General features: G+C 43.8%; 1 protein-coding gene across 4 annotated transcripts in view; it reads left to right on the top strand.

Moving 5' to 3' along the window:
- Window positions 1-27,400, top strand: part of fancm (FA complementation group M) — a 78,947-nt gene that overhangs the window by 33,938 nt on the left and 17,609 nt on the right. For 3 of the 4 annotated variants that reach the window (XM_067454812.1, XM_067454811.1, XM_067454813.1), the window contains exons 10-15: window positions 236-442; window positions 2,302-2,521; window positions 6,964-7,103; window positions 8,565-8,723; window positions 11,333-13,038; window positions 13,650-13,807. In XM_067454812.1, coding sequence (XP_067310913.1) covers window positions 236-442; window positions 2,302-2,521; window positions 6,964-7,103; window positions 8,565-8,723; window positions 11,333-13,038; window positions 13,650-13,807 — 2,590 coding nt within the window. Of the gene's footprint in view, window positions 1-235; window positions 443-2,301; window positions 2,522-6,963; window positions 7,104-8,564; window positions 8,724-8,957; window positions 10,154-11,332; window positions 13,039-13,649; window positions 13,808-27,400 lie in introns of those variants that run through there. The other variant, XM_067454814.1, reaches the window with a different exon arrangement.

Genomic DNA, 27,400 nt, shown 5'->3' with positions numbered 1-27,400 from the left:
GTGCATTTATACAACTATAATACAATAATGCGGCGACAAAGAAGGACATTTACTTTTGAAAACAAATAAGTCTGTACTTTTACACCAGTAAAAATCTGTTTTTACAACTTTCACTTGTAACGGAGTAATATTTGTCCAGCAGTGCTGTTACTGAAGTAATGAAGTTGTGTAGTTTGTCCCGTGACCGTGTGGTCATCACGGGATGGATTTAGACGCTCAATCTGTGTGTGTTTAGGTGGTGCGGCGGTTCCGCGAGGGCGGCTTTAACACACTGGTGTCCACATGTGTCGGCGAGGAAGGTTTGGACATCGGTGAGGTGGACCTCATTGTGTGTTTTGATGCTCAGAAAAGCCCCATCCGTCTGGTTCAGCGCATGGGCCGCACAGGACGCCGGAGACAGGGACGAATCGTGGTCATACTGGCCGAGGGACGAGAGGAACGAGTGAGTGTAAAAATGCTTTTTTCCATGTTCATCAAATGCCCTATTCGCACAGGATAAGTATTATCTGGGGTCCTCTGGTGATTTGTAATAATTGCAGAGAATGTCTGTGATCTAAATCCCGTTCGAATCGGCCATGTCTGAAATTTGTGAAGTAAAATTCCCCAGCGAATGACCTGCCGTATTTCACGAAGAATGGAGGCTGCGTTCATAATGCGCACCTTTATGAATTCCCGCACGGATTAAACTTTCACTTTTAAATGAGTACCAATTTGGGAACAAATTGCTTGAATGGTGTGTTTATATATCAATATTATTCTTAATGAACAACAGAATAGGACAATGACGAGCTCGCTTAAATGGCCGCTTTTACGCTTAGCTCTGAAGCTGAATCTTCTGCCGTATATCGTCAGCTTCTCACTCGTGATGAATTAAATCTGACTCCTGCTGTCTGAGCTCAGGTCAGTTTTTAATTGTAGTGTCTGTTCTCTAACTGAACTAAATTATTACTATAAAACTATCCAAACGATATCGATACATATGACCGTTTATGATTACATACAGCTATATCTATAACGAAAAAAACAGTTACAGAGCATTCATAGAGACAGGAACTAAACAGAGTTACTGACAGACTGGGAAGAGAGGAGCCACATCAATGGAGAATATGAGGAATAATCAACAGTTAATATAAATTGCCAGAAGCATTGGGATCCCTGAGTTCAGGTGTTCAATCTCTTCATGGCCACAGGTGTATAACTCCAGCTCTCGGCCTGCAGACGCTTCTACACACATTAGTGGAAGAATGGGTCGCTCTCAGGAGCTCAGTGAACTCAAGCGTGGGGCCGTGATAGGCTGACACCTGTGCAATAAATCCATTCCTGACATTTCCTCACTACTAAATATTCCACGCTCAACTGTTAGTGGGATTAGAACAAAGTGGAAGCCATTGGGAACAACAGCAACTCAGCCACGAAGTGTTAAATCCCAGAGCAGGGTCAGCACATGCTGAGGGTCACAGTGCGCAGAACTCTCCAACTTTCTGCAGAGTCAACAGCTCCAGACCTCCAGACTTCTGTGGCCTTCAGATGAGCTCAAGAACAGCGGAGACAGCTTCATGGAATGGGTTTCCATGGCCGAGCAGCTCATCCAAGCCTTACATCACCAAGAGCAATGCAAAGCGTGGGATGCAGTGGAGTAAAGCAGCCGCCACTGGACTCTAGAGCAGTGAGACGTGTTCTCTGAGCGACCAATCACGCTTCAGTCTGACAATCCCATGGACGAGTCTGGGTTTGGCCTTCGTCAGGAGAACGGGACTCGTCTGACTGCAGTGTGCCAATTGTAAAGTTTGGTGGAGGGGGGATTATGGGGTGGGGTTGTTTTTCAGGGGTTGGCCCCTTAGTTCCAGTGAAAGGAACTCTTAATGCTTCACCAAGACATTTTGGACAATTTCATGCTCCCAGCTTTGTGGGATCAGTTTGTGGACGGCCCCTTCCTGTCCCAGCATGACTGCGCTCCAGTGCACAAAGCGTCGCTCCATAAAGACATGGATGAGGAGTTTGGTGTGGAGGAACTTGGCTGGCCTGCACAGAGTCCTGAGCTCAACCCGATAGAACAGCTTTGGGATGAATTAGAGCTTCTAGAAGAATGGGCAAAAATCCCCATAAACACACTCCTAAACCTTGAGGAAAGCCTTCCCAGAAGAGCTGGAGCTGTTAGAGAGGGTTGGCCGACTCCATATTAAACCCCACAGGTGAACAATGGAATGGCATTAAAGTTCATGCGCATTTAAAGGTAGACGTCACAAATGTTTTGGCGTTATAGTGTATATATAGCATTAAAAATAACTTGCTCTCTTGCAGACGTATAACCAGAGCCAGAGCAACCGGCGGAGCATAAACAAGAGCATCATGGGAAACAAGCACAGCTTCCAGATGTTTCCTGACAGTCCCCGTATGCTGCCGGCGGGAGTCACTCCGACCCTGCACAAGATGCACATCAGCTGCGGTCAGTTTGAGCACAGAGAGGCCGGCCAACACTCCAGCAAGGGTCGCCGCTCATCACTGAACCTTCAGATGACGGGTACGGGTACATCCGAGAGTCTCTTCTGGATTTGAGTGTAAACCTCACAGAAGTTTGTTCGGATGAGGTTTACGTCTGTTAATGCACTGTAAACTCGCATGAACTAACGGTTGTATTTTTACTAAGGCTGTCAATCGATTAAAATATTTAAACACGATTAATCGTATGCTTGTCATGAGTTAACTCGCGATTAATCGCATGACTTCTCATCACAGCCCGTGGAAAATAGGACTCGGGCAGAAATCACGTTCATGCATGCGGTTATTAACGTTACTGTAGTCTAAAGCAGAGCAGGACCGAGTGTTGTGGACCTGAGCACGGCTGCTGGAGCGATTGTTAAACAAACACCCGCCTCGTGAATACCGGGACTTTTATTATGACGGGACGGGACACAGTTGCCGGGTGCCTGCACTGATCCGCTCTTCCGTTTATGATTATGAGGTAATGCAGCTCTGTTTATCATACTAGATACATTTAAGTGTGTTTAAAACGATGTTATGACGTTACTCCGTGCGTTCACTTGTTCACACTGCTAAGAGTAAAGCGCTCCTGCCAAATAAAAGCCGAAACCGAGGGTAGCACAGATATGACGCGATTGACAGGCGACTCTCAAATGCAATGCTGAAACGTTCCTGTCCTTAGTAAAAATAGCAATTTTCTCACAATTTACAAATAGTTGGTAACATCTGGGATATTGTAGGTACTCAACTGAACAAAATATATAACACCAGCCTAGTTGTTTTTGGATATTTTGCTGCAAAAATACTACATAGTGCACCTTTAACTCGCTATTAATCGCAGGATTGTCGTGAGATAACTATTATTCACAGAATTGCCATGAGTTAACTCTCTATTAATCGCAGGATTGCCCTGAGTTAACTCGCTATTAATTGCAGGATTGCCATGAGTTAACTCTCTATTAATCGCAGGATTGCCATGAGTTAACTCTCTATTAATCGCAGGATTGCCATGAGTTAACTCGCTATTAATTGCAGGATTGCCATGAGTTAACTCGCTATTAATCGCACGATTGTCATGAGTTAACTCTCTATTAATCGCAGGATTGCCATGAGTTAACTCTCTATTAATCGCAGGATTGCCATGAGTTAACTCGCTATTAATCGCAGGATTGCCATGAGTTAACTCGCTATTAATCGCAGGATTGCCGTGAGTTAACTCGCTATTAATCGCAGGATTGCCATGAGTTAACTCGCTATTAATCGCACGATTGTCGTGAGTTAACTCTCTATTAATCGCAGGATTGCCATGAGTTAACTCGCTATTAATCGCAGGATTGCCATGAGTTAACTCTCTATTAATCGCGTGATTGTCGTGAGTTAACTCGCTACTAATCGCACGATTGTCGTGAGTTAACTCTCTACTAATCGCACGATTGTCGTGAGTTAACTCGATATTAATCGCAGGATTGACATGAGTTAACTCGCTATTAATCACACGATTGTCATGAGTTAACTCTCTATTAATCGCAGGATTGTCATGAGTTAACTCGCTACTAATCGCACGATTGTCGTGAGTTAACTCGCTATTAATCGCAGGATTGCCATGAGTTAACTCGCTATTAATCACACGATTGTCGTGAGTTAACTCGCTATTAATCGCAGGATTGTCATGAGTTAACTCTCTATTAATCGCGTGATTGTCGTGAGTTAACTCGCTACTAATCGCACGATTTTCGTGAGTTAACTCGCTATTAATCGCAGGATTGCCATGAGTTAACTCGCTATTAATCACACGATTGTCATGAGTTAACTCTCTATTAATCGCAGGATTGCCGTGAGTTAACTCGCTATTAATCGCAGGATTGCCATGAGTTAACTTGCTATTAATCGCAGGATTGTCGTGAGTTAACTCTCTATTAATCGCACGATTGTCATGAGTTAACGCTCTATTAATCACAGGATTGTCGTGAGTTAACTCTCTATTAATCGCACGATTGTCATGAGTTAACTCTATTAATAGCAGGATTGTCGTGAGTTAACTCTCTATTAATCGCAGGATTGCCATGAGTTAACTCTCTATTAATCGCACGATTGTCATGAGTTAACGCTCTATTAATCACAGGATTGTCGTGAGTTAACTCTCTATTAATCGCACGATTGTCATGAGTTAACTCTATTAATCACAGGATTGTCGTGAGTTAACTCTCTATTAATCGCAGGATTGTCTTGAGTTAACTCTATTAATAGCAGGATTGTCGTGAGTTAACTCTCTATTAATCGCACGATTGTCGTGAGTTAACTCTCTATTAATCGCAGGATTGCCATGAGTTAACTCTCTATTAATCGCACGATTGTCATGAGTTAACTCTCTATTAATCGCACGATTGTCATGAGTTAACTCTCTATTAATCACAGGATTGCCATGAGTTAACTCTCTATTAATCGCACGATTGTCATGAGTTAACTCTCTATTAATCACAGGATTGCCATGAGTTAACTCTCTATTAATCGCACGATTGTCATGAGTTAACTCTCTATTAATCACAGGATTGCCATGAGTTAACTCTCTATTAATCGCACGATTGTCATGAGTTAACTCTCTATTAATCGCACGATTGTCGTGAGTTAACTCTCTATTAATCGCAGGATTGCCATGAGTTAGCTCTCTATTAATCGCACGATTGTCATGAGTTAACTCTCTATTAATCGCACGATTGTCATGAGTTAACTTTCTATTAATCGCAGGATTGTCATGAGTTAACTCTCTATTAATCGCACGATTGTCATGAGTTAACTCTATTAATCGCAGGATTGCCATGAGTTAACTCTCTATTAATCGCAGGATTGCCATGAGTTAACTCTCTATTAATCGCAGGATTGTCAAGAGTTAACTCTCTATTAATTGCACGATTGTCATGAGTTAACTCGCTATTAATCGCAGGATTGCCATGAGTTAACTCTCTATTAATCGCAGGATTGTCATGAGTTAAGTCTCTATTAATCGCACGATTGTCATGAGTTAACTCTATTAATCGCAGGATTGCCATGAGTTAACTCTCTATTAATCGCTGGATTGCCATGAGTTAACTCTCTATTAATCGCAGGATTGCCATGAGTTAACTCTCTATTAATCGCAGGATTGCCATGAGTTAACTCTCTATTAATCGCAGGATTGCCATGAGTTAACTCTATTAATCGCAGGATTGTCATGAGTTAACTCTCTATTAATCGCAGGATTGCCATGAGTTAACTCTCTATTAATCGCAGGATTGCCATGAGTTAACTCGCTATTAATCGCAGGATTGCCATTAATTAACTCTCTATTAATCGCAGGATTGCCATGAGTTAACTCTCTATTAATCGCAGGATTGCCATGAGTTAGCTCTCTATTAATCGCAGGATTGTCATGAGTTAACTCTCTATTAATCGCAGGATTGCCATGAGTTAGCTCTCTATTAATCGCACGATTGTCATGAGTTAACTCTCTATTAATCGCACGATTGTCATGAGTTAACTTTCTATTAATCGCAGGATTGTCAAGAGTTAACTCTCTATTAATCGCACGATTGTCATGAGTTAACTCTATTAATCGCAGGATTGCCATGAGTTAACTCTCTATTAATCGCACGATTGCCATGAGTTAACTCTCTATTAATCGCACGATTGTCATGAGTTAACTCTCTATTAATCGCAGGATTGTCATGAGTTAACTCGCTATTAATCGCAGGATTGTCAAGAGTTAAATCTCTATTAATCGCAGGATTGTCGTCAGTTAACTCACGATTAATCGCAGGATTGTTGTGAGTTAACTTGTGATTGTTCAGAAAAGTTACCTGTGCATTTGTTTTAGCCAATTGTAATGTATCTAATTCAATAAAATACATGTACTGTTCCTGTGGTTGGACAGTACCTGTGGTAATTCCTCCTGTGGTTGGACAGCCGTCAGACCTCCGTTCATCTTCACACACAGATGTGTGATTCGGATCGCGTGTCAAACTGCTGAAATGACGTGACATTGGCGATCCGAATCATGAATCGATTCACTGATTCATAACCGTTCCATCGGATTTCAACACTAATGTCTTCATCTGTGTGTGAAGATGAACGGAGGTCTGACGGCTGGCCAACCACACGAGGAATTAATCACAGAGTTTACATTTTTGGGTCAACGAATCCTTTAATGATTTACCTCGGATATGAGTGAGGGTGAGCTTGCAGTGTATTCGCACTCGGACTGCAGAGAATGTGCTCAGTGTAAAAACGCAACCTGGAGTCTAATAAAAGTTCAACAGAAAATATGGCAGCTTATGTAGGCTATAACTGCACTTGTTTTAGAATAGTAATGTTAATCCTTTTCTTTCCCTATTAATGCGTTCCCATAATGAATTTGCGTTAACGCGTTACTTTCGACAGCCCTAATTTTGACTAATGTTAGCAATAACACTTCATAAAAGGATTGGACCGCACTCTTGTGTCCCGCAGAGACGTGTGTGAAGGACGACGGGTTTCTGAGCGTGGCTGAGGAGGCCATTTGGACGTCCAGCATGAGGCTGGGAGAGGATGAAGCTAAACCTGTGTTCAGGCCGACGTCTCTGCTGACCTTCAGTGACCGACCCGAGCAGGTCAACACAGCCCCATACACACATCAGGGCTCCATACACACATCAGGGCCCCATAGACACATCAGGGCCCCATACACACATCAGGACCCCATAGACACATCAGGACCCCATAGACACATCAGGGCCCCATACACTGGTCAGGGCCCCATACACACATCAGGGCCCCATATACACATCAGGACCCCGTACACACATCAGGGCCCCATACACGGGTCAGGGCCCCATACACACATCAGGGCCCTGTACACACATCAGGGCCCTGTACACACATCAGGGCCCCGTACACACATCAGGGCCCCATACACACATCAGGACCCCATACACACATCAGGGCTCCATACACACATCAGGGCCCCATAGACACATCAGGGCCCCATACACGGGTCAGGGCCCCATACTCACATCAGGACCCCATAGACACATCAGGGCCCCATACACTGGTCAGGGCCCCATACACACATCAGGGCTCCATACACACATCAGGGCCCCATACACGGGTCAGGGCCCCATACACACATCAGGACCCCATAGACACATCAGGGCCCCATACACACATCAGGACCCCGTACACACATCAGGGCCCCATACACGCGTCAGGGCCCCGTACACGCGTCAGGGCCCCGTACACGCGTCAGGGCCCCGTACACGCGTCAGGGCCCCGTACACGCGTCAGGGCCCCATAGACACATCACGGCCCCATACACTGGTCAGGGCCCCATACACGCGTCAGGGCCCCATACACGCGTCAGGGCCCCATACACACATCAGGGCCCCATACACTGGTCAGGGCCCAATAGACGCGTCAGGGCCCCATAGACACATCAGGGCCCCATAGACACATCACGGCCCCATACACTGGTCAGGGCCTAATAGATGCGTCAGGGCCCCATACACACATCAGGGCCCCATACACTGGTCAGGGCCTAATAGATGCGTCAAGGCCCCATACACACATCAGGGCCCCATACACTGGTCAGGGCCCCATAGACGCATCAGGGCCCCGTACACACATCAGAACCCCGTACACACATCAGGGCCCCGTACACGCGTCAGGGCCCCGTACACGCATCAGGACCCCGTACACGCGTCAGGACCCCATACAGACATCAGGGCCCCATAGACACATCAGGACCCCATACACGCATCAGGGCCCCATAGACGCATCAGGACCCCGTACACGCATCAGGGCCCCATAGACACATCAGGGCCCCATACACGCGTCAGGGCCCCATAGACACATCAGGACCCCTTAGACACATCAGGGCCCCAGAGACACATCAGAACCCGTACACGCATCAGGGCCCCATAGACGCGTCAGGACCCCATACACACATCAGGGCCCCATAGACACATCAGGACCCGTACACACGTCAGGGCCCCATACACACATTACTAGTTCATGTTAAAACTTAAATTCATATGGAATTTAAATACATAAATCCTAACTGTGTGTGTGTGCAGGAGCCGTGTGTTTCGGGGCCCGTCAGAGAGCTGTCCCTGTGGGAATGGAGACACTGGCAGAACGGGCCGCTCCACACACACAGCGTGGGACACTCGGAGCGCTGCCTCCACTTCACCTCCGTCATGGAGCTGATCGACAGACTGAGACAGGAGGAGCAGGTGAGCACACACACACACACACACACACACACACACACACACACACAGACACACTCTCACACACACACTCACTCTCTCACACACACGTGTCTCGTCCTGATGCGGATCTCAGTTGCCATGGTGAAGAGTGTTTGAGCCGCGTGTGGCGATCAGGGCAGGTCTGCTGCTTTATGTCTCGGTTTCATCGGCCATTAGCAGAATTGATTTCCAGAAATGTTTATGTTTCATACGCAGAAAGATTACAGGAGCCGTGAAGTCTCTTCCAGTTCCTTTAAGACTTGAGTTATCATGAGAATCGACACCGAGCTGAGCTCCTCAGACGCCACTGCAGCGTTAAAGCAGAACCGCAGGAGGATTTAATCATTATAATCACAGGCACGGAGCTTCCTGTGGGATCTGTTTAGGGGCCGAAGCAAAAACGCCTAGAGCAAAATTGAATGAACAACGACCATACACTATATCGCCAGAAGTGTTGTGCCGCCTCTACACACCTGAGCTCCCCATTGTTAACCCGTGGGGTTTAATCTGGAGTCGGCCCACCCTCTCTAACAGCTCCAGCTCTTCTGGGAAGGCTTTCCTCAAGGTTTAGGAGTGTGTTTATGGGGATTTTTGCCCATTCTTCTAGAAGCTCATTTGTGAGGTCAGGCACTGATGTTGGACGAGAAGGCCTGGCTCTCAGTCTCCGCTCTAATTCATCCCAAAGCTGTTCTATCGGGTTGAGCTCAGGACTCTGTGCAGGCCAGTCCAGTTCCTCCACACCAAACTCCTCATCCATGTCTTTATGGAGCGACGCTTTGTGCACTGGAGCGCAGTCATGCTGGGACAGGAAGGGGCCGTCCACAAACTGATCCCACAAAGCTGAGAGCATGAAATTGTCCAAAATGTCTTGGTGAAGCATTAAGAGTTCCTTTCACTGGAACTAAGGGGCCAACCCCTGAAAAACAACCCCACCCTATAATCCTCCCTCCACCAAACTTTACAATTGGCACACTGCAGTCAGGCGTGTCCTGTTCTCCTGGCGACGGCCAAACCCAGACTTGTCCATGGGATTGTCAGACTGAAGCCTGATTGGTCGCTCAGAGAACACGTCTCACTGCTCTAGAGTCCAGGTTTTAACACTTCGTGGCTGAGTTGCTGTTGTTCCCAGTGGCTTCCACTTTGTTCTAATCCCACTAACAGTTGAGCGTGGAATATTTAGTAGTGAGGAAATGTCAGGAATGGACTTATTGCACAGGTGTCAGCCTATCACGGCCCCACGCTTGAGTTCACTGAGCTCCTGAGAGCGACCCATTCTTTCACTAATGTGTGTAGAAGCGTCTGCAGGCCAAGAGCTGGAGTTATACACCTGTGGCCATGAAGAGATTGAACACCTGAACTCAGGGATCCCAATGCTTCTGGCAGTGTATAGTGCACATATTAGTTTATTCAATGCATTCTTTAATATAAAGAAGTGTAATATGATGGCTGAGGTGTTATAGAGAGAAAAAGGCTCTGGCCGTGACTCATTCGTGTGTGTGTGTGTGTGTGTGTGTGTGTGTGTGTGTGTGTGTGTGTGTGTGTGTGATGCGAGCATTTCGCTGTAATAATGGAGAGAGTCCTTTCATCAGACGCTCTTATGCAACACTTCTCAGAACGGTTACATAAGCGCTAAAGTGGGTCATCCTGAGTGACCTACATCTCCACAGATCGAGACGCCGATCCTCCGGCTTCCTGTCAAAACACCGGCGGAAGATGTCTCTCTCACACACACACACACACACACTGTTTGGGACGTCGTGCAACACGAGGAGGATCAGATGATGTGTGATGCTTTAGAGTAATGAGATCGAGCCATCCAGAAGATGTGTGTGTTCATACACTGTAAAAATGCTCTTTTTGTTTCCAGTCCAAACATCTAAATATTCTTAAATCAAGATGCATTTACTAGATCAGTAAAATAACATAAGAGATTTTTTCTTGTTTTCTGGGGAAAAATATCAAAAATGAGTTTTTGCTCAAAATGATCAGCCAATGGGGTGAGAAAAATAATCTTATTTCTGATTGGGACGGAAACAAAAAATCAGATTATTTCTCTCACCCCATTGGCAGATCATTTTGCCTGTTTTAAGCAAAAACTCTCTTCATTTAGATTTTATTTTCAACAAAACAAGAAAAAATATCTTATGTCGTTTCACTGATCTAGTAAATGCATCTTGAGTTAAGAATTGTTAGATGTTTGGACTGGAAACGAGACAGAATGACTGAGTCAGAAGAGCATTGTTTGCAGTGTGCTTTAGAGTAATGAGATCGAGCCGTCCCTGTAAGAGGCTCAGTTTGGCATTAGATGATTCGAGGAGCATAAAGCATCTGTTGTCTTCAGCCCACATGACCTCATTATGACGTTTGTCATTTGGAAGTGATTGCAGTACCAGTTTTGGCCACAATCTTACACACACTTCCCTTAAGGCCACCTAATATAAAGTGGGGCCATATAGGTTTACAAATCTAATAATTGTGTATTGATAGGTAATTATTTTATAAATGTAGTATTATTTTTATTTAATATGTATTTTATTCATATTTATTGGAGTGTTTATATGGCTAATATCATTAGTGTGTGCTGTCCTCAGGGCGACTGTGAGTCGGAGCTCATGCTGCAGAGAGGAGATGGCGGATCAACAAAACCAAACGCTGGCAAAATCCCTGGAAAGAGGAGGTCAAAATCCCACGGGAACGCTGGTCCGTATCCCGGCTCTGAGGATGATCCGCGGAGAGAGAGCGCAGAGAACCGGAGCGCAGAGAACCGGTTTGCCTCACACGACCGGTTTGATCCAGAGCGGCTCGACACGTTTTCAGATGATCCGGAACGGCTCGACACATTCCCAGATCCCGAGACCAATCCGGAACCACTCCAGGAATGTCTGGAGTGTTTGCTGGAAGATCCCTGTGAGAGTTCGGATCTACAGCACATGTTCTATCAGCCTGAGCTGAATTCTTGTCCTAAACGCTGCCGGCACATCCGGACATCCGGAGCTTTCCTGAGGATCCTCGCAAGTGTCCGAGAGCTGCTGTCCGGATCTCCGCCGGTTCTCCCAGAGGAGCCGGTTCCAGATGCGTTCCCGGTGACCTTTAACCTGGTCAACCGAGAGCACGCTGATCCCGGCGCTCTTTCCCCAGGATGGGATGAGCTGTTCGACTCCGACCCCGGAGACTTCAGGAAAGCTGAGGATCTGGATGAAAGCGTTGATCTGTTTGACGACGAGGCTTTCCTTCAGCTCAGCATTCCTGATATTCAGACGCCACCGGGATCCGATGGGAAGGAGCTCGGATCGAGATCTGATGGGAAGGAGCTCAGATCAAGATCTGATGGGAAGGAGCTCGGATCGGGATTTGATGGGAAGGAGCTCGGATCAAGATCTGATGGGAAGGAGCTCGGATCGGGATTTGATGGGAAGCGGCTTGGATCGGGATCTGATGGGAAGCAGCTCGGATCGGGATCTGATGGGAAGCAGCTCGGATCGGGATCTGATGGGAAGGAGCTCGGATCGGCATCTGATGGGAAGGAGCTCGGATCGGGATCTGATGGGAAGGAGCTCGGATCGGCATCTGATGGGAAGGAGCTCGGATCGGGATCTGATGGGAAGCAGCTCGGATCGGCATCTGATGGGAAGCGGCTCGGATCGGGTTCCGATGGGAAGCAGCTCGGTTTGGGATCTGATGGGAAGCAGCTCGGATCGGGATCCGATGGGAAGCGGCTCGGTTTGGGATCTGATGGGAAGCGGCTCGTTTTGGGATCCGATGGGAAGCAGCTCTGTTTGGGATCTGATGGGAAGGAGCTCGGATCGGCATCTGATGGGAAGGAGCTCGGATCGGGATCTGATGGGAAGCAGCTCGGATCGGCATCTGATGGGAAGCGGCTCGGATCGGGTTCCGATGGGAAGCAGCTCGGTTTGGGATCTGATGGGAAGCGGCTCGGTTTGGGATCTGATGGGAAGCGGCTCGGTTTGGGATCTGATGGGAAGCGGCTCGTTTTGGGATCCGATGGGAAGCAGCTCTGTTTGGGATCCGATGGGAAGCAGCTCGGTTTAGGATCCGATGGGAAGCAGCTTGGATCTGGATCCGATGGGAAGCAGCTCGGTTTAGGATCCGATGGGAAGCAGCTTGGATCTGGATCCGATGGGAAGCAGCCTGGATCGGGATCTGATCAGGCGTTTGACTGCTCGCAGGACTTCTTCTCTGTGAACTTTGACCTGGGGTTTGAATCTGAGGAGGAGGAGGCGTGTCCAGTCGAGGGGAGATCTGAGCCGTCACCGCACTCTAAAAAAATATTTAAGAAGTAAGTAACCTGGCTGCCTTAATTTTGAGTTCATTAAAATTAAAAATTTAAGTTAACACAATGAACATTTTTGAGAATCGACAACCTTTAATCAAATGAAAGATTTTGTAAGCCTATTGTGTGTTTTATTTGTGTGACGCAGCCAAATTCTGCTATTTTTATGATTTATCACATTGTTTATGTGGTTCAAATACAAGGTAACGCTTTATTTTAAGGTTCAGTTATTATCTAGTGTCTTATTATCAGGCATATTACTATGATATTGTCTGTTTATTAGCACTTCTAAAGCTCATATTAATGCCTTATTCTGCATGAGCTTATTCTCCATCCCTTAATCCGACCCAATACCTAAACTTAAACGCTACAAAAACTACCGCACTAACTATTAATAAGCAGTAAATGAGGAGTTTATTGAGGCAGAAGTCGGAGTTAATAGTGAATATGTGTTCCCCATACTAAAGTGTGACCGGATACGATAATATTTTGAGTTTCTATGCATTAAACCAATTTCCTTCATTGTACTAACTCAAATTTTTTATTTCAATAAACTCAAAATTGTAAGCCAACCAGGTTACTTATTTTTTTAAAGTTAAACCAACTTTTTTTTACAGTGCGCTGGTCTCTGGTCAGTGGAGTCCGGCGCCGAGACCCAACGCTTCCACTCCGACCCATGTGTTCCTGCTTCCGGAAGATCGGACACATCCATCCGCATTCGGATCATCCCGGAAAACTGCGTCTCAGAGGCTGTTTCAGCAGCGGCCCGCCTCAGGTCAGGATGAGTTCATTCATGCCTACACTGCAAAAAAATGCTCGTCTTACTTCATTCATTCATTTATTTATAAAGCACAAACACAACAAAAGTTGACCACTGTGCTGTACAAAGAACAGAAATAATTAAAGCTGCAAGCAGCATTTAGCGGGTTCAAGCTTTTAAGGCCTTTTAAGCACAGAGACATTAAAGACATTAAGTTTTATTTAGCAAGATTTTAAACACTGAAATAATAGATGGAAAAGTCCAATTACAGCCAATATAGGCAATTTACCATAGGAAATGCATGGTTTGTAAAGCTTTTTCACAGTTATATCGTAAAGTTTTGAGTTTCCTCTTAGGATTTATAGGCTTTTGAGTGTATTTTTCCACGCCTCTTTTCTAAATGGCCATGCAAAAGCAAAAGTTCAACTTTTTTTTGAAAATTATTGATCTAGAGAATCCAGAGAAATGTCCTAGACTGGTTTGGTTCCGATCGGGCAAAAAACCAGGGACAAGTTCACAAAAGTAGGTTTTTAACATAATTACGAATATTTAATTAATGATTTGATTAACAGCAATGGTCCCAGAGGCAAAGTTGTTCATCATGAGGAGATCTATCATATGATATGCATATTTTGCGGATGTGTGCAACACCACGTGATTGCAGAGCAATAAAGCTCGTTAGTGCCAACTAGTGGACGATTTCTTTCAAAATTCTTACAGACCTCTGACAGGACCATGAGTCAAGCATGCCCACCGAGTTTCGTTACGATCGGCCTCCGTTAACCCTGTCTAATTGGTGCTCAAACTTCATTGGCCGATGGCGGCCATGTTTTTTGAGGTACGCCAATGTCCTCGTAGACATACATGGGGCCTTGGGCCAAGACACTGCTTACTTATTTTCAAGTAAATCGGACTAGCGGTCAGATGATTATAGACGTGTTTTTTTAAGTTTTATCATAGCACCACCTAGAGCCCAATCATCGCAATTTTTTTATTGTGATCAAAGAGTAAGCCCATACATATGTGTACCAAGTTTAGTGATGACATCTCATATCTTTCTTGACTTGTAGCCTTATTAATAAAATAGGCTCCGCCTTGAGTGTCCATTTTGACGCCCCTTAGCAAAATTGAATCGAAATTTTAACTTTTTTTCAATGATTATTGACAATCTGACTCAATAGAACATTTCTGCACTGGTTTGGTTCCTATTGGTCAAAAAACCAGGGACATATTTGCAAAATTAGGTTTTTCAAAAAACCTAAAATATCTTACAATTGGCGCCTGAAGTGCGAGCCAATCCGAGGCATGCGTCTGGTCCGTCTTGAGCCAAGGATTCCAATGATATAAGGCACTTCAGGCTACGGCCAACGGTCTAGGAGTTATGAGCAGTTTCGCGCAATTGATCGTTATAGCGCCACCTATAGGCCAATCTGTCTTATAATCTGATAACCTCTCCTTCATTTTTGTACTACCAATTGGCCAAGTTTCAAGTCTCTAGCCCTTACAGTTTGGTCTGCACGATGCATTTTACGGGAGAATAAAAACCGCTACAAATACAATAGGTTTTTAAGCGCATCGTGCTTGAACCCCTAATAATAATAAATAATAAATAAAAATAAAGGTAAAGAAAATAAAAAAATACATCACTAAAAAACTCTTAAAACCAAGAGTTATAATGAATGGAATGCTAGATTAAAAAAGTGCACTGCTGATAATGCTCTTCTTATGTAGTCATTCTGTCTCGTTTCCAGTCCACATATCTAAATATTCTTAAATCAAGATGCATTTACTAGATCAGTCAAATAACACAAGATATTTTTTCTTGTTTTCTGGGGAAAAATATCAAAATGAGTTTTTTCTTAAAACAGGCAAAATCTGCCAATGGGGTGAGAAAAATAATCTTATTTCTGTTTGGGACGGAAACAAGATTTCAATCAGAAATCAGATTATTTTCTCACCCCTTTGGCAGATCATTTTGCCTGAGCATTTCAAAGATCTAGCCTACACTTCTATTACTGAAATGCTGGAAAGTATTCACAAGAATAATCTTCATCATCTTTTCATCTTTCATCACCGCTCAAAAGAGAAAGAGAAGAAAAAGCTGAAAAGATGAAGAAAAAACAAGCCGTTATTACGCCAGTGATTAATGTTATATAGGTTACATTTGCAGCATTGTATTTACTTATTTCCGCTCATTTCCACATTTTTAAAATGACATCTTCCTATTTTTAAACAGGAGATTTAAATAAGGAATAATTTCCTATCATTAAATGAAATGATTTTATTGATATTATTCCAAGCATATGATCTCGCTCCTCCACCGGGAATAATCCCCAGTTTATCCCTGAGGTGACTGCACATTTATTTACGGATGTCCAAATGAGAGGCAGTTACCGTCTGAATAGGGCTAATGACTGCTTCTGGGGTCCAGGGTCACACACTGTCAGCAAACATCGGATCTTTTAATCAACTTGTTTTCTTCCCATTAGCACAGGTTTGAGCTCAGATTGAATTGAAATGTACTACTCTTAATAAAAACACACTAAAGCCACTGGCTTATTTCCATTGCAGAATTCAGTTCACATTTATTCATATAGCACTTTTCACAATACACATCGTTTCACAGCAGCGTCACAGACAATGCAGGCGTGCGTCTACGTTATAGTTTAAAGTGGTTTGTTATCAGAGGAGTGTGTGTCACTATTAACAATTTACCCATCCTAATGAGCATCACAGCCAACTTTAACTCCCTTTATGACACAGGGCATTTATTACATGCAATTACACTCGTGGATAAAAGCATATTTTTTCCAACCAAACTCTTGAATTTACATGAACAAATTTTACAATTCCTACCGTGTGAATGCTATGCTCTTACCGTATAAAAGTCATTCTCTAAAGAGCCTGAAACCACGTTATTAATATTTTTGTTATACACAATTAAACAAACACTCCACAAGCCCATCTCCTTAAAACATTCACTATGTGTTCAATGAGGAACTTTTACAGTGATTCAAACTAATTTGATTTTAGCCTTTTGCATTTTTTTTAATCAATCAAATCAAACACACAACCTTTGCAAAAGGAAATAACACACGTTGACAATAAAAGATTGAATCCAGGATTTGGTGATTTGAATGCGTAACCAGAGATTTAGAAGCAGTTTTTGGTCGGCCCATCATTGTTGAGCCGAAACACCACAACTTCCTGGCCGAGACAAACCCCCCAAAAAGCACAGAAACGATTAAACATGCATATGTCACAACCCTTATGATTTTATCATAGTAAAAGTGGAACAACCAGGGTTTTATCATAGTAAAAGTGTAGTAACCATGGTTTTACTATAGTAAAAGTGGAGTAGCCATGGTTTATTATAGTAAAAGTGGAGTAACCATGGTTTATTATAGTAAAAGTGGAGTAACCATGGTTTATTATAGTAAAAGTGGAGTAACCATGGTTTTATTATAGTAAAAGTGGAGTAACCATGGTTTATTATAGTAAAAGTGGAGTAACCGTGGTTTTATTATAGTAAAAGTGGAGTAACCATGGTTTATTATAGTAAAAGTGGAGTAGCCATGGTTTATTATAGTAAAAGTGAAGTAACCATGGTTTATTATAGTAAAAGTGGAGTAGCCATGGTTTATTATAGTAAAAGTGGAGTAGCCATGGTTTATTATAGTAAAAGTGGAGTAACCATGGTTTATTATAGTAAAAGTGGAGTAGCCATGGTTTATTATAGTAAAAGTGGAGTAGCCATGGTTTATTATAGTAAAAGTGGAGTAACCGTGGTTTTATTATAGTAAAAGTGGAGTAACCATGGTTTATTATAGTAAAAGTGGAGTAACCATGGTTTATTATAGTAAAAGTGTAGTAACCAGGGTTTTATTATAGTAAAAGTGGAGTAACCATGGTTTATTATAGTAAAAGTGGAGTAGCCATGGTTTATTATAGTAAAAGTGGAGTAACCATGGTTTATTATAGTAAAAGTGTAGTAACCAGGGTTTTATTATAGTAAAAGTGGAGTAACCATGGTTTATTATAGTAAAAGTGGAGTAGCCATGGTTTATTATAGTAAAAGTGGAGTAGCCATGGTTTATTATAGTAAAAGTGGAGTAACCATGGTTTATTATAGTAAAAGTGGAGTAGCCATGGTTTATTATAGTAAAAGTGGAGTAGCCATGGTTTATTATAGTAAAAGTGGAGTAACCGTGGTTTTATTATAGTAAAAGTGGAGTAACCATGGTTTATTATAGTAAAAGTGGAGTAACCATGGTTTATTATAGTAAAAGTGTAGTAACCAGGGTTTTATTATAGTAAAAGTGGAGTAACCATGGTTTATTATAGTAAAAGTGGAGTAACCATGGTTTTATTATAGTAAAAGTGGAGTAACCATGGTTTATTATAGTAAAAGTGGAGTAGCCATGGTTTATTATAGTAAAAGTGGAGTAGCCATGGTTTATTATAGTAAAAGTGGAGTAACCGTGGTTTTATTATAGTAAAAGTGGAGTAACCGTGGTTTTATTATAGTAAAAGTGGAGTAACCATGGTTTTATTATAGTAAAAGTGGAGTAACCAGGGTTTTACTATAGTAAAAGTGGAGTAGCCATGGTTTATTATAGTAAAAGTGGAGTAACCAGGGTTTTATTATAGTAAAAGTGGAGTAACCATGGTTTTACTATAGTAAAAGTGGAGTAACCATGGTTTATTATAGTTAAAGTGGAGTAACCGTGGTTTTATTATAGTAAAAGTGGAGTAACCATGGTTTTATTATAGTAAAAGTGGAGTAACCAGGGTTTTACTATAGTAAAAGTGGAGTAGCCATGGTTTATTATAGTAAAAGTGGAGTAACCAGGGTTTTATTATAGTAAAAGTGGAGTAACCATGGTTTTACTATAGTAAAAGTGGAGTAGCCATGGTTTATTATAGTAAAAGTGGAGTAACCAGGGTTTTATTATAGTAAAAGTGGAGTAACCATGGTTTTACTATAGTAAAAGTGGAGTAGCCATGGTTTATTATAGTAAAAGTGGAGTAGCCATGGTTTATTATAGTAAAAGTGGAGTAACCATGGTTTATTATAGTAAAAGTGGAGTAGCCATGGTTTATTATAGTAAAAGTGGAGTAGCCATGGTTTATTATAGTAAAAGTGGAGTAACCGTGGTTTTATTATAGTAAAAGTGGAGTAACCATGGTTTATTATAGTAAAAGTGGAGTAGCCATGGTTTATTATAGTAAAAGTGGAGTAGCCATGGTTTATTATAGTAAAAGTGGAGTAACCGTGGTTTTATTATAGTAAAAGTGGAGTAACCATGGTTTATTATAGTAAAAGTGGAGTAACCATGGTTTTATTATAGTAAAAGTGGAGTAACCATGGTTTATTATAGTAAAAGTGGAGTAACCATGGTTTTATCATAGTAAAAGTGGAGTAACCGTGGTTTTATTATAGTAAAAGTGGAGTAACCATGGTTTTATTATAGTAAAAGTGGAGTAACCAGGGTTTTACTATAGTAAAAGTGGAGTAGCCATGGTTTATTATAGTAAAAGTGGAGTAACCAGGGTTTTATTATAGTAAAAGTGGAGTAACCATGGTTTTACTATAGTAAAAGTGGAGTAACCATGGTTTATTATAGTTAAAGTGGAGTAACCGTGGTTTTATTATAGTAAAAGTGGAGTAACCATGGTTTTATTATAGTAAAAGTGGAGTAACCAGGGTTTTACTATAGTAAAAGTGGAGTAGCCATGGTTTATTATAGTAAAAGTGGAGTAACCAGGGTTTTATTATAGTAAAAGTGGAGTAACCATGGTTTTACTATAGTAAAAGTGGAGTAGCCATGGTTTATTATAGTAAAAGTGGAGTAACCAGGGTTTTATTATAGTAAAAGTGGAGTAACCATGGTTTTACTATAGTAAAAGTGGAGTAGCCATGGTTTATTATAGTAAAAGTGGAGTAGCCATGGTTTTATTATAGTAAAAGTGGAGTAACAATGGTTTTATTATAGTAAAAGTGGAGTAACCATGGTTTATTATAGTAAAAGTGGAGTAACCAGGGTTTTATTATAGTAAAAGTGGAGTAACCATGGTTTTACTATAGTAAAAGTGGAGTAGCCATGGTTTATTATAGTAAAAGTGGAGTAGCCATGGTTTTATTATAGTAAAAGTGGAGTAACCATGGTTTTATTATAGTAAAAGTGGAGTAACCATGGTTTTACTATAGTAAAAGTGGAGTAGCCATGGTTTATTATAGTAAAAGTGGAGTAGCCATGGTTTTATTATAGTAAAAGTGGAGTAACCATGGTTTTATTATAGTAAAAGTGGAGTAACCATGGTTTTATTATAGTAAAAGTGGAGTAACCATGGTTTTATCATAGTAAAAGTGTAGTAACCATGGTTTTACTATAGTAAAAGTGGAGTAGCCATGGTTTATTATAGTAAAAGTGGAGTAACCATGGTTTTATTATAGTAAAAGTGGAGTAACCATGGTTTTACTATAGTAAAAGTGGAGTAGCCATGGTTTATTATAGTAAAAGTGGAGTAGCCATGGTTTTATTATAGTAAAAGTGGAGTAACCATGGTTTTATTATAGTAAAAGTGGAGTAACCATGGTTTTATTATAGTAAAAGTGGAGTAACCATGGTTTTATCATAGTTAAAGTGGAGTAACCATCGTTTTATTATAGTAAAAGTGGAGTAACCATCGTTTTATTATAGTAAAAGTGGAGTAACCATGGTTTTATTATAGTAAAAGTGGAGTAACCATGGTTTTATCATAGTAAAAGTGTAGTAACCATGGTTTTACTATAGTAAAAGTGGAGTAGCCATGGTTTATTATAGTAAAAGTGGAGTAACCATGGTTTTATTATAGTAAAAGTGGAGTAACCATGGTTTTACTACAGTAAAAGTGGAGTAGCCATGGTTTATTATAGTAAAAGTGGAGTAGCCATGGTTTTATTATAGTAAAAGTGGAGTAACCATGGTTTTATTATAGTAAAAGTGGAGTAACCATGGTTTTACTATAGTAAAAGTGGAGTAGCCATGGTTTTATTATAGTAAAAGTGGAGTAGCCATGGTTTTATTATAGTAAAAGTGGAGTAACCAGGGTTTTATCATAGTAAAAGTGTAGTAACCATGGTTTTACTATAGTAAAAGTGGAGTAGCCATGGTTTATTATAGTAAAAGTGGAGTAACCATGGTTTTATTATAGTAAAAGTGTAGTAACCAGGGTTTTATCATAGTAAAAGTGTAGTAACCATGGTTTTACTATAGTAAAAGTGGAGTAGCCATGGTTTATTATAGTAAAAGTGGAGTAACCATGGTTTTACTATAGTAAAAGTGGAGTAGCCATGGTTTATTATAGTAAAAGTGGAGTAGCCATGGTTTTATTATAGTAAAAGTGGAGTAACCATGGTTTTATTATAGTAAAAGTGGAGTAACCATGGTTTTATTATAGTAAAAGTGGAGTAACCATGGTTTTATCATAGTTAAAGTGGAGTAACCATCGTTTTATTATAGTAAAAGTGGAGTAACCATCGTTTTATTATAGTAAAAGTGGAGTAACCATGGTTTTATTATAGTAAAAGTGGAGTAACCATGGTTTTACTACAGTAAAAGTGGAGTAGCCATGGTTTATTATAGTAAAAGTGGAGTAGCCATGGTTCCCTTTCGAGAGAGGTTCCTCGTATTACGTATGGGAAAAACTCCTTTTCTCGAGAATGTGAAGCAAAACTTTTAATAAAGGTATCTATGTAAAGCGCAGTGAGCTGCACGGCCATAGCCCAGCGCGAGGAGCGCTCTGATTGGCCGGGCTGCGGCAACTGCAGGAACCTATGGTGAGGCGGCTGAGAGGAACGAACCAATGGGGGGCGTTCCAGAAGCCCGCCGAAAAAGGTGCTTATATTTGCATACAGGAGGCTATATAAGACCCTAATTCGCCATAGGTGTCAGATTTTATCTCCTTCAGCGATACCTTCGCTGGTCTCCGGAAGAAGCACCGCCGTTGAAAAGGCACCAGCGGAACCTGCAGCTGAGGACGACGGACTCCCTCTCCGCCTTCTCTGCCGTTCCAGCTACGCCATCCGGCGTTATATATCCTTTAAACTGTGTCTATGTTGAGTGTTATATGTGTTTGTGTTGCCGCTGCAACGCCACTTCTAGAGCTTACAGGCTTGTTCTACTCGAGGACTCTCTCGTTCCGCCGCGTCGTTAAGCGCCGCGGAAAGACGGAGCTCTTCTCACTCTCCCTCTGCTCTCGTCCCGTCGCGCTGAATAGCGCCGCGGAAAGAGAGAATGTTAGAGGACATGAGCACACTCAAGCCGAAGCTCTCTTCACTCTGCCGCCGCCGCGGCTCTTCTTCCGCCACTGCCACAGAGTTGTTCCCACTCTTCTCTCATTCCGTCGCGCTACAGCCGCGGACAGAGAATACTAGAGTGAATAGGCGAACTCGAGCCGAAGCTCTCGTCACTATACCGTCGCGCTGAGGAGGCGCCACGGACAGACGGAGTTTTTCCTCAGTCTTCCTCTTCTCTGGTTCAGTCGCGATATCGCCGCGGACAGAGAATACTAGAGTGAATAAACAAACTCGAGCCGAAGCTCTCGCCGTGCTAGAAGCGCCGCGGACAGAGTTTTACCTCACGCTTCCAATTCTCTCGTCCTGTCGCGATATCGCCGCGGACAGAGAATACTAGAGTGAATAAACAAACTCGAGCCGAAGCTCTCGCCGTGCTAGAAGCGCCGCGGACAGAGTTTTTCCTCACGCTTCCAATTCTCTCGTCCTGTCGCTCTATCGCCGCGGACAGAGAATACTAGAGTGAATAAACTAACTCGAGCCGAAGCTCTCGCCGTGCTAGAAGCGCCGCGGACAGAGAATACTAGAGTGAATAAACAAACTCGAGCCGAAGCTCTCGCCGTGCTAGAAGCGCCGCGGACAGAGTTTTACCTCACGCTTCCAATTCTCTCGTCCTGTCGCTCTATCGCCGCGGGCAGAGAATACTAGAGTGAATAAACAAACTCGAGCCGAAGCTCTCGCCGTGCTAGAAGCGCCGCGGACAGAGTTTTTCCTCACGCTTCCAATTCTCTCGTCCTGTCGCTCTATCGCCGCGGACAGAGAATACTAGAGTGAATAAACAAACTCGAGCCGAAGCTCTCGCCGTGCTAGAAGCGCCGCGGACAGAGTTTTACCTCACGCTTCCAATTCTCTCGTCCTGTCGCTCTATCGCCGCGGACAGAGAATACTAGAGTGAATAAACAAACTCGAGCCGAAGCTCTCGCCGTGCTAGAAGCGCCGCGGACAGAGTTTTACCTCACGCTTCCAATTCTCTCGTCCTGTCGCTCTATCGCCGCGGACAGAGAATACTAGAGTGAATAAACAAACTCGAGCCGAAGCTCTCGCCGTGCTAGAAGCGCCGCGGACAGAGTTTTACCTCACGCTTCCAATTCTCTCGTCCTGTCGCTCTATCGCCGCGGACAGAGAATACTAGAGTGAATAAACAAACTCGAGCCGAAGCTCTCGCCGTGCTAGAAGCGCCGCGGACAGAGTTTTTCCTCACGCTTCCAATTCTCTCGTCCTGTCGCTCTATCGCCGCGGACAGAGAATACTAGAGTGAATAAACAAACTCGAGCCGAAGCTCTCGCCGTGCTCATTCTACCGCCGCCGTGCTGAAGCGCTGCGGACAGAGAATACTAGAGTAAGTTAGACGAGCGAGCTCGGGCTGTTGGGTATGTCAAGAACAATGTCGCTGCAGCGCGCGCTTACTGCCAAGGAAGTTGTAATGGCTGCCTTGTCATGATAGCGCGCGCGCCCCTTCCACAGCGCGTTGCTGACTAGAGCGCGGCTTACGTCATAGCACGCGCTCACTGTCAGAGCATAAGGGCGTCGGAAAATGGCTGCCAAGCTAAGCCCTTTTTTCACTCTATCACTTCCAGTCCCCTTTATTCAGGCGGCTGGAAAGGTTTTTACACTGTAGACAAAGTGTCCACTACACAGTGTGCACCCCTACATAAGCACTGTTAATTCAGCCTCACAAAATCACAAATAAATCCCGCCGCGGCCGGATTACACCATATAAAGTCAACTAGCCTTATTGCAGTCAACTAGCCTGTGGTCAAACACGCTTGTCTGCATGCGCGCTTTCAGTCTAGACTAGAGCATAACGGCATTGTGGAATGGCTCACATACCACCCGCACTTCCTTACATCTCCCAGTTCCCTTAAGTTAAGTGACTGGAGATGAAATATTGCAGTCAACTAGCCTGTGTTAAACACGCTCGTCTGCACACTAATGCTGTGTGCGTTTACCCCTGTGGATTTGCTCACTGGTTTGCACCATGGGTATTCTACGTAGGTTGTGCGCCACTGCACATTGTTTACACTACACACAAAAGAGCTTTCTATGTAGGAAATGTGCCCACTTTACAGTCTGCACTCCTGCACCCAAGCACTTTTCACAAAGTTCACTCTCGCACACACAATATAAATGTGAGGCGTGCGCCCACTGCAAAGCCTGCACCGCCAAAACTAACACTATCCCCACAGTGTTACAAGCAGTGTTACAGCACAAGCAACCCGGCTAACAGGCCCCTATTACTAAGCGGCCAGCCCCCGAATCTAATTCAACCCCTGGCTTTACGAGCCCAGGCCTGGCAGGCCATTCCTGGTATATAATATTGGGTGTTGAACATATAAAACGAGGTTCTCGCTACAGTTTTGCTCGCAGACCCCGCGATTCAAGCCGTGGTCGAGCCCTCTGTAAGAAGCAGTGTCAGTCACGTGCTTCTCGCTGAGGCATTGAGACTGTTAAAGGAGAGAGCGGCGAAAACAGTACACCCGACGCTAGCGAGTCAGGTTTTTACTGTCGCTAATTCCTCATGCCGAAAATGGGTGGCGGTCTCAGGCCCATTTTCCAGGCATCTGAACAAAGCACTTATGACACGCTCGTTTCAAGGTGCTGACGGTGAAACAAATCCTCGCGCACATTCGCCCCGGGGATTGGGTTTTCTCAATAGATCTGAAAAACGCATACTTCACGTTACGATAACCCCCCACCCCCACTACAGGCCATTCTTGAGATTCGCCTTCGAGGGGCAGGCTTATCAGTACAGTCATTGTCATAGACTCAAGACTTACGGCATAAGAACCACCACGTCTTGATAATGTACATAAAATCGCTAGGGCAGCCAAGATCAGACTCTCTTCACTGCATGGCTAAGCATCTCCTTTTATGGGCAGAGCACAATCTAAGCTCCCTAAGGGCGGCTTACGTGCCAGGTATTCTGAATCAGGGTCCGGACATGTTATCCAGAGGACCCATGTCCCCAGGGGGATGGTCCCTTTACCCGCAAACAATTCAGCTTGCACAGCACACGCTGCCCAATATTTTTTCTGCAAACGCAGGGATGCCCTGGCCCATGTTGGCCCAGACTCCCTCTATATGTTCCCTCCGATCGCGATCCAGCTGCAGCCTGTGCTTTTTAATAGCCCCACTTTGGAAGAACCGCACATGGTTCTCCATACTGTTTCAGCTGTCAGACACAGCCCCATGCCTATTCTGCCAATGAAAGGGAAGGTCTGGCATCCCAATCCCGAGCTGTGGGCCCTCCACGTATGGCCCATCAACGGTATCCGGGAACCTCTCTGACAAGTTATGAACACTATTTCGGAAGCTAGAGCCCCTGCTATCTGGCAGCTCTGCTTGAAGTGGTCAGTGGTTTTCTAACCAATGTGCTACGCGAAACATCGACGCACACTCATGCGAACTGGCGGAACCGCTCGCTTTCTCCAAGAGCTAATGGATGCGGGTCGTCCCCCCTCCATACTCGGGGTGTGTGTCTCCGCCATAGCAGCTAGCCACGCTCCTATCGCGGCACATTCACTAGGGAAAAGTGATCTTATTGTGTGTTTTCTTAAAGGGGCCAGGAGATTCAGCTCGCCTTGCCCCTACCTCGGTCCCTATTTGGGACCTCGCCATGGTTTTGGAGGCCGTGAAGGGTTCCCCCTCCTAACCACTTCAGAACACGAGCTTGAAGCACATATCACTCAAAACCGTTTTTCTGCTGGCTGTGGCCTCGGTTAACCGAGTGGGTGGCTTACCTGCACTCTCCGTGAGCCCTTCCTGTCTTGAGTTTGGGTCCAGCAACTTCAAGGTTGTGCTCAAACCGAGGCATGGTTTTATGCTGAAAGTGCTATCAACCCCTTCAGTATGCAGGTCTTTGCACTGCTTAACCCGCGTCTCAGAGAGAATAAGACGCAAACCTATTCTGCCCAGTCAGAGCATTGAGATTGTATCTAGAGCGCTCCGCCCCCTTCAGGCAGTCGGATCAGCTCTTCATTGCTTCGGTGGCCGCACTAAAGTTTGTGCTGTCATGAAACAGTCTCTCACACTGGATAGTGGATGCAGTCCCACTAGCATATAGGTCCAGGACCTAACCTGTCCTACAGGCATTTAAGCCCACTCCTCTAGAGGCATGGCCTCATCTTGGGCTTGGTCGTGTGACATTTCTTTGGAAGATATCTGTGCGGCGGCAGGCTGGGCCTCTCCGTCCACTTTTATCAGATTCTACAAGTTGGAGGTTCCAGCTCTACAAGCAGGGCTTCTCTCCATCTAGGCTCTATCTTGACCCTGGCAAACAGATTGCCTTACATTTTGGCCTGTACACATTAGTCCTTAAGCACTATTCATTCATCATAAGATCCGACTATGTCCGATCAGCTGTTCAAACGAACCGACTCTTCCGGTTCTTCATTCCCCTTATAAGCCGCCTCTGTCGGTGTCTCGGGGGTTTATAACATGTGCTTTGGGTATACTGGGTCAGTCAGCACACACGGCGCTTTACATTGTGTTCCCATACGTAATACGAGGAACCTCTCTCGAAAGGGAACGTACTCGGTTACTTTCGTAACCTCGGTTCCCTGAGAGAGAGGAACGAGTATTACGTTCCGTGCCGTGTTTATGCTTCTCAGGTATCGCTTCAGTCGATCTTAAAACCTGACACCTATGGCGAATTAGGGTCTTATATAGCCTCCTGTATGCAAATATAAGCACCTTTTTCGGCGGGCTTCTGGAACGCCCCCCATTGGTTCGTTCCTCTCAGCCGCCTCACCATAGGTTCCTGCAGTTGCCGCAGCCCGGCCAATCAGAGCGCTCCTCGCGCTGGGCTATGGCCGTGCAGCTCACTGCGCTTTACATAGATACCTTTATTAAAAGTTTTGCTTCACATTCTCGAGAAAAGGAGTTTTTCCCATACGTAATACTCGTTCCTCTCTCTCAGGGAACCGAGGTTACGAAAGTAACCGAGTACGTTTTATTATAGTAAAAGTGGAGTAACCATGGTTTTACTATAGTAAAAGTGGAGTAGCCATGGTTTTATTATAGTAAAAGTGGAGTAGCCATGGTTTTATTATAGTAAAAGTGGAGTAACCAGGGTTTTATCATAGTAAAAGTGTAGTAACCATGGTTTTACTATAGTAAAAGTGGAGTAGCCATGGTTTATTATAGTAAAAGTGGAGTAACCATGGTTTTATTATAGTAAAAGTGGAGTAACCAGGGTTTTATCATAGTAAAAGTGTAGTAACCATGGTTTTACTATAGTAAAAGTGGAGTAGCCATGGTTTATTATAGTA

The sequence above is a fragment of the Pseudorasbora parva genome, chromosome 10, assembly GCF_024679245.1.
Source record: "Pseudorasbora parva isolate DD20220531a chromosome 10, ASM2467924v1, whole genome shotgun sequence".
Lineage (NCBI taxonomy): Eukaryota > Metazoa > Chordata > Actinopteri > Cypriniformes > Gobionidae > Pseudorasbora > Pseudorasbora parva.
Note: the sequence above shows the minus strand (reverse complement) of the source record. Positions and strands in the feature narration are given on the sequence as shown.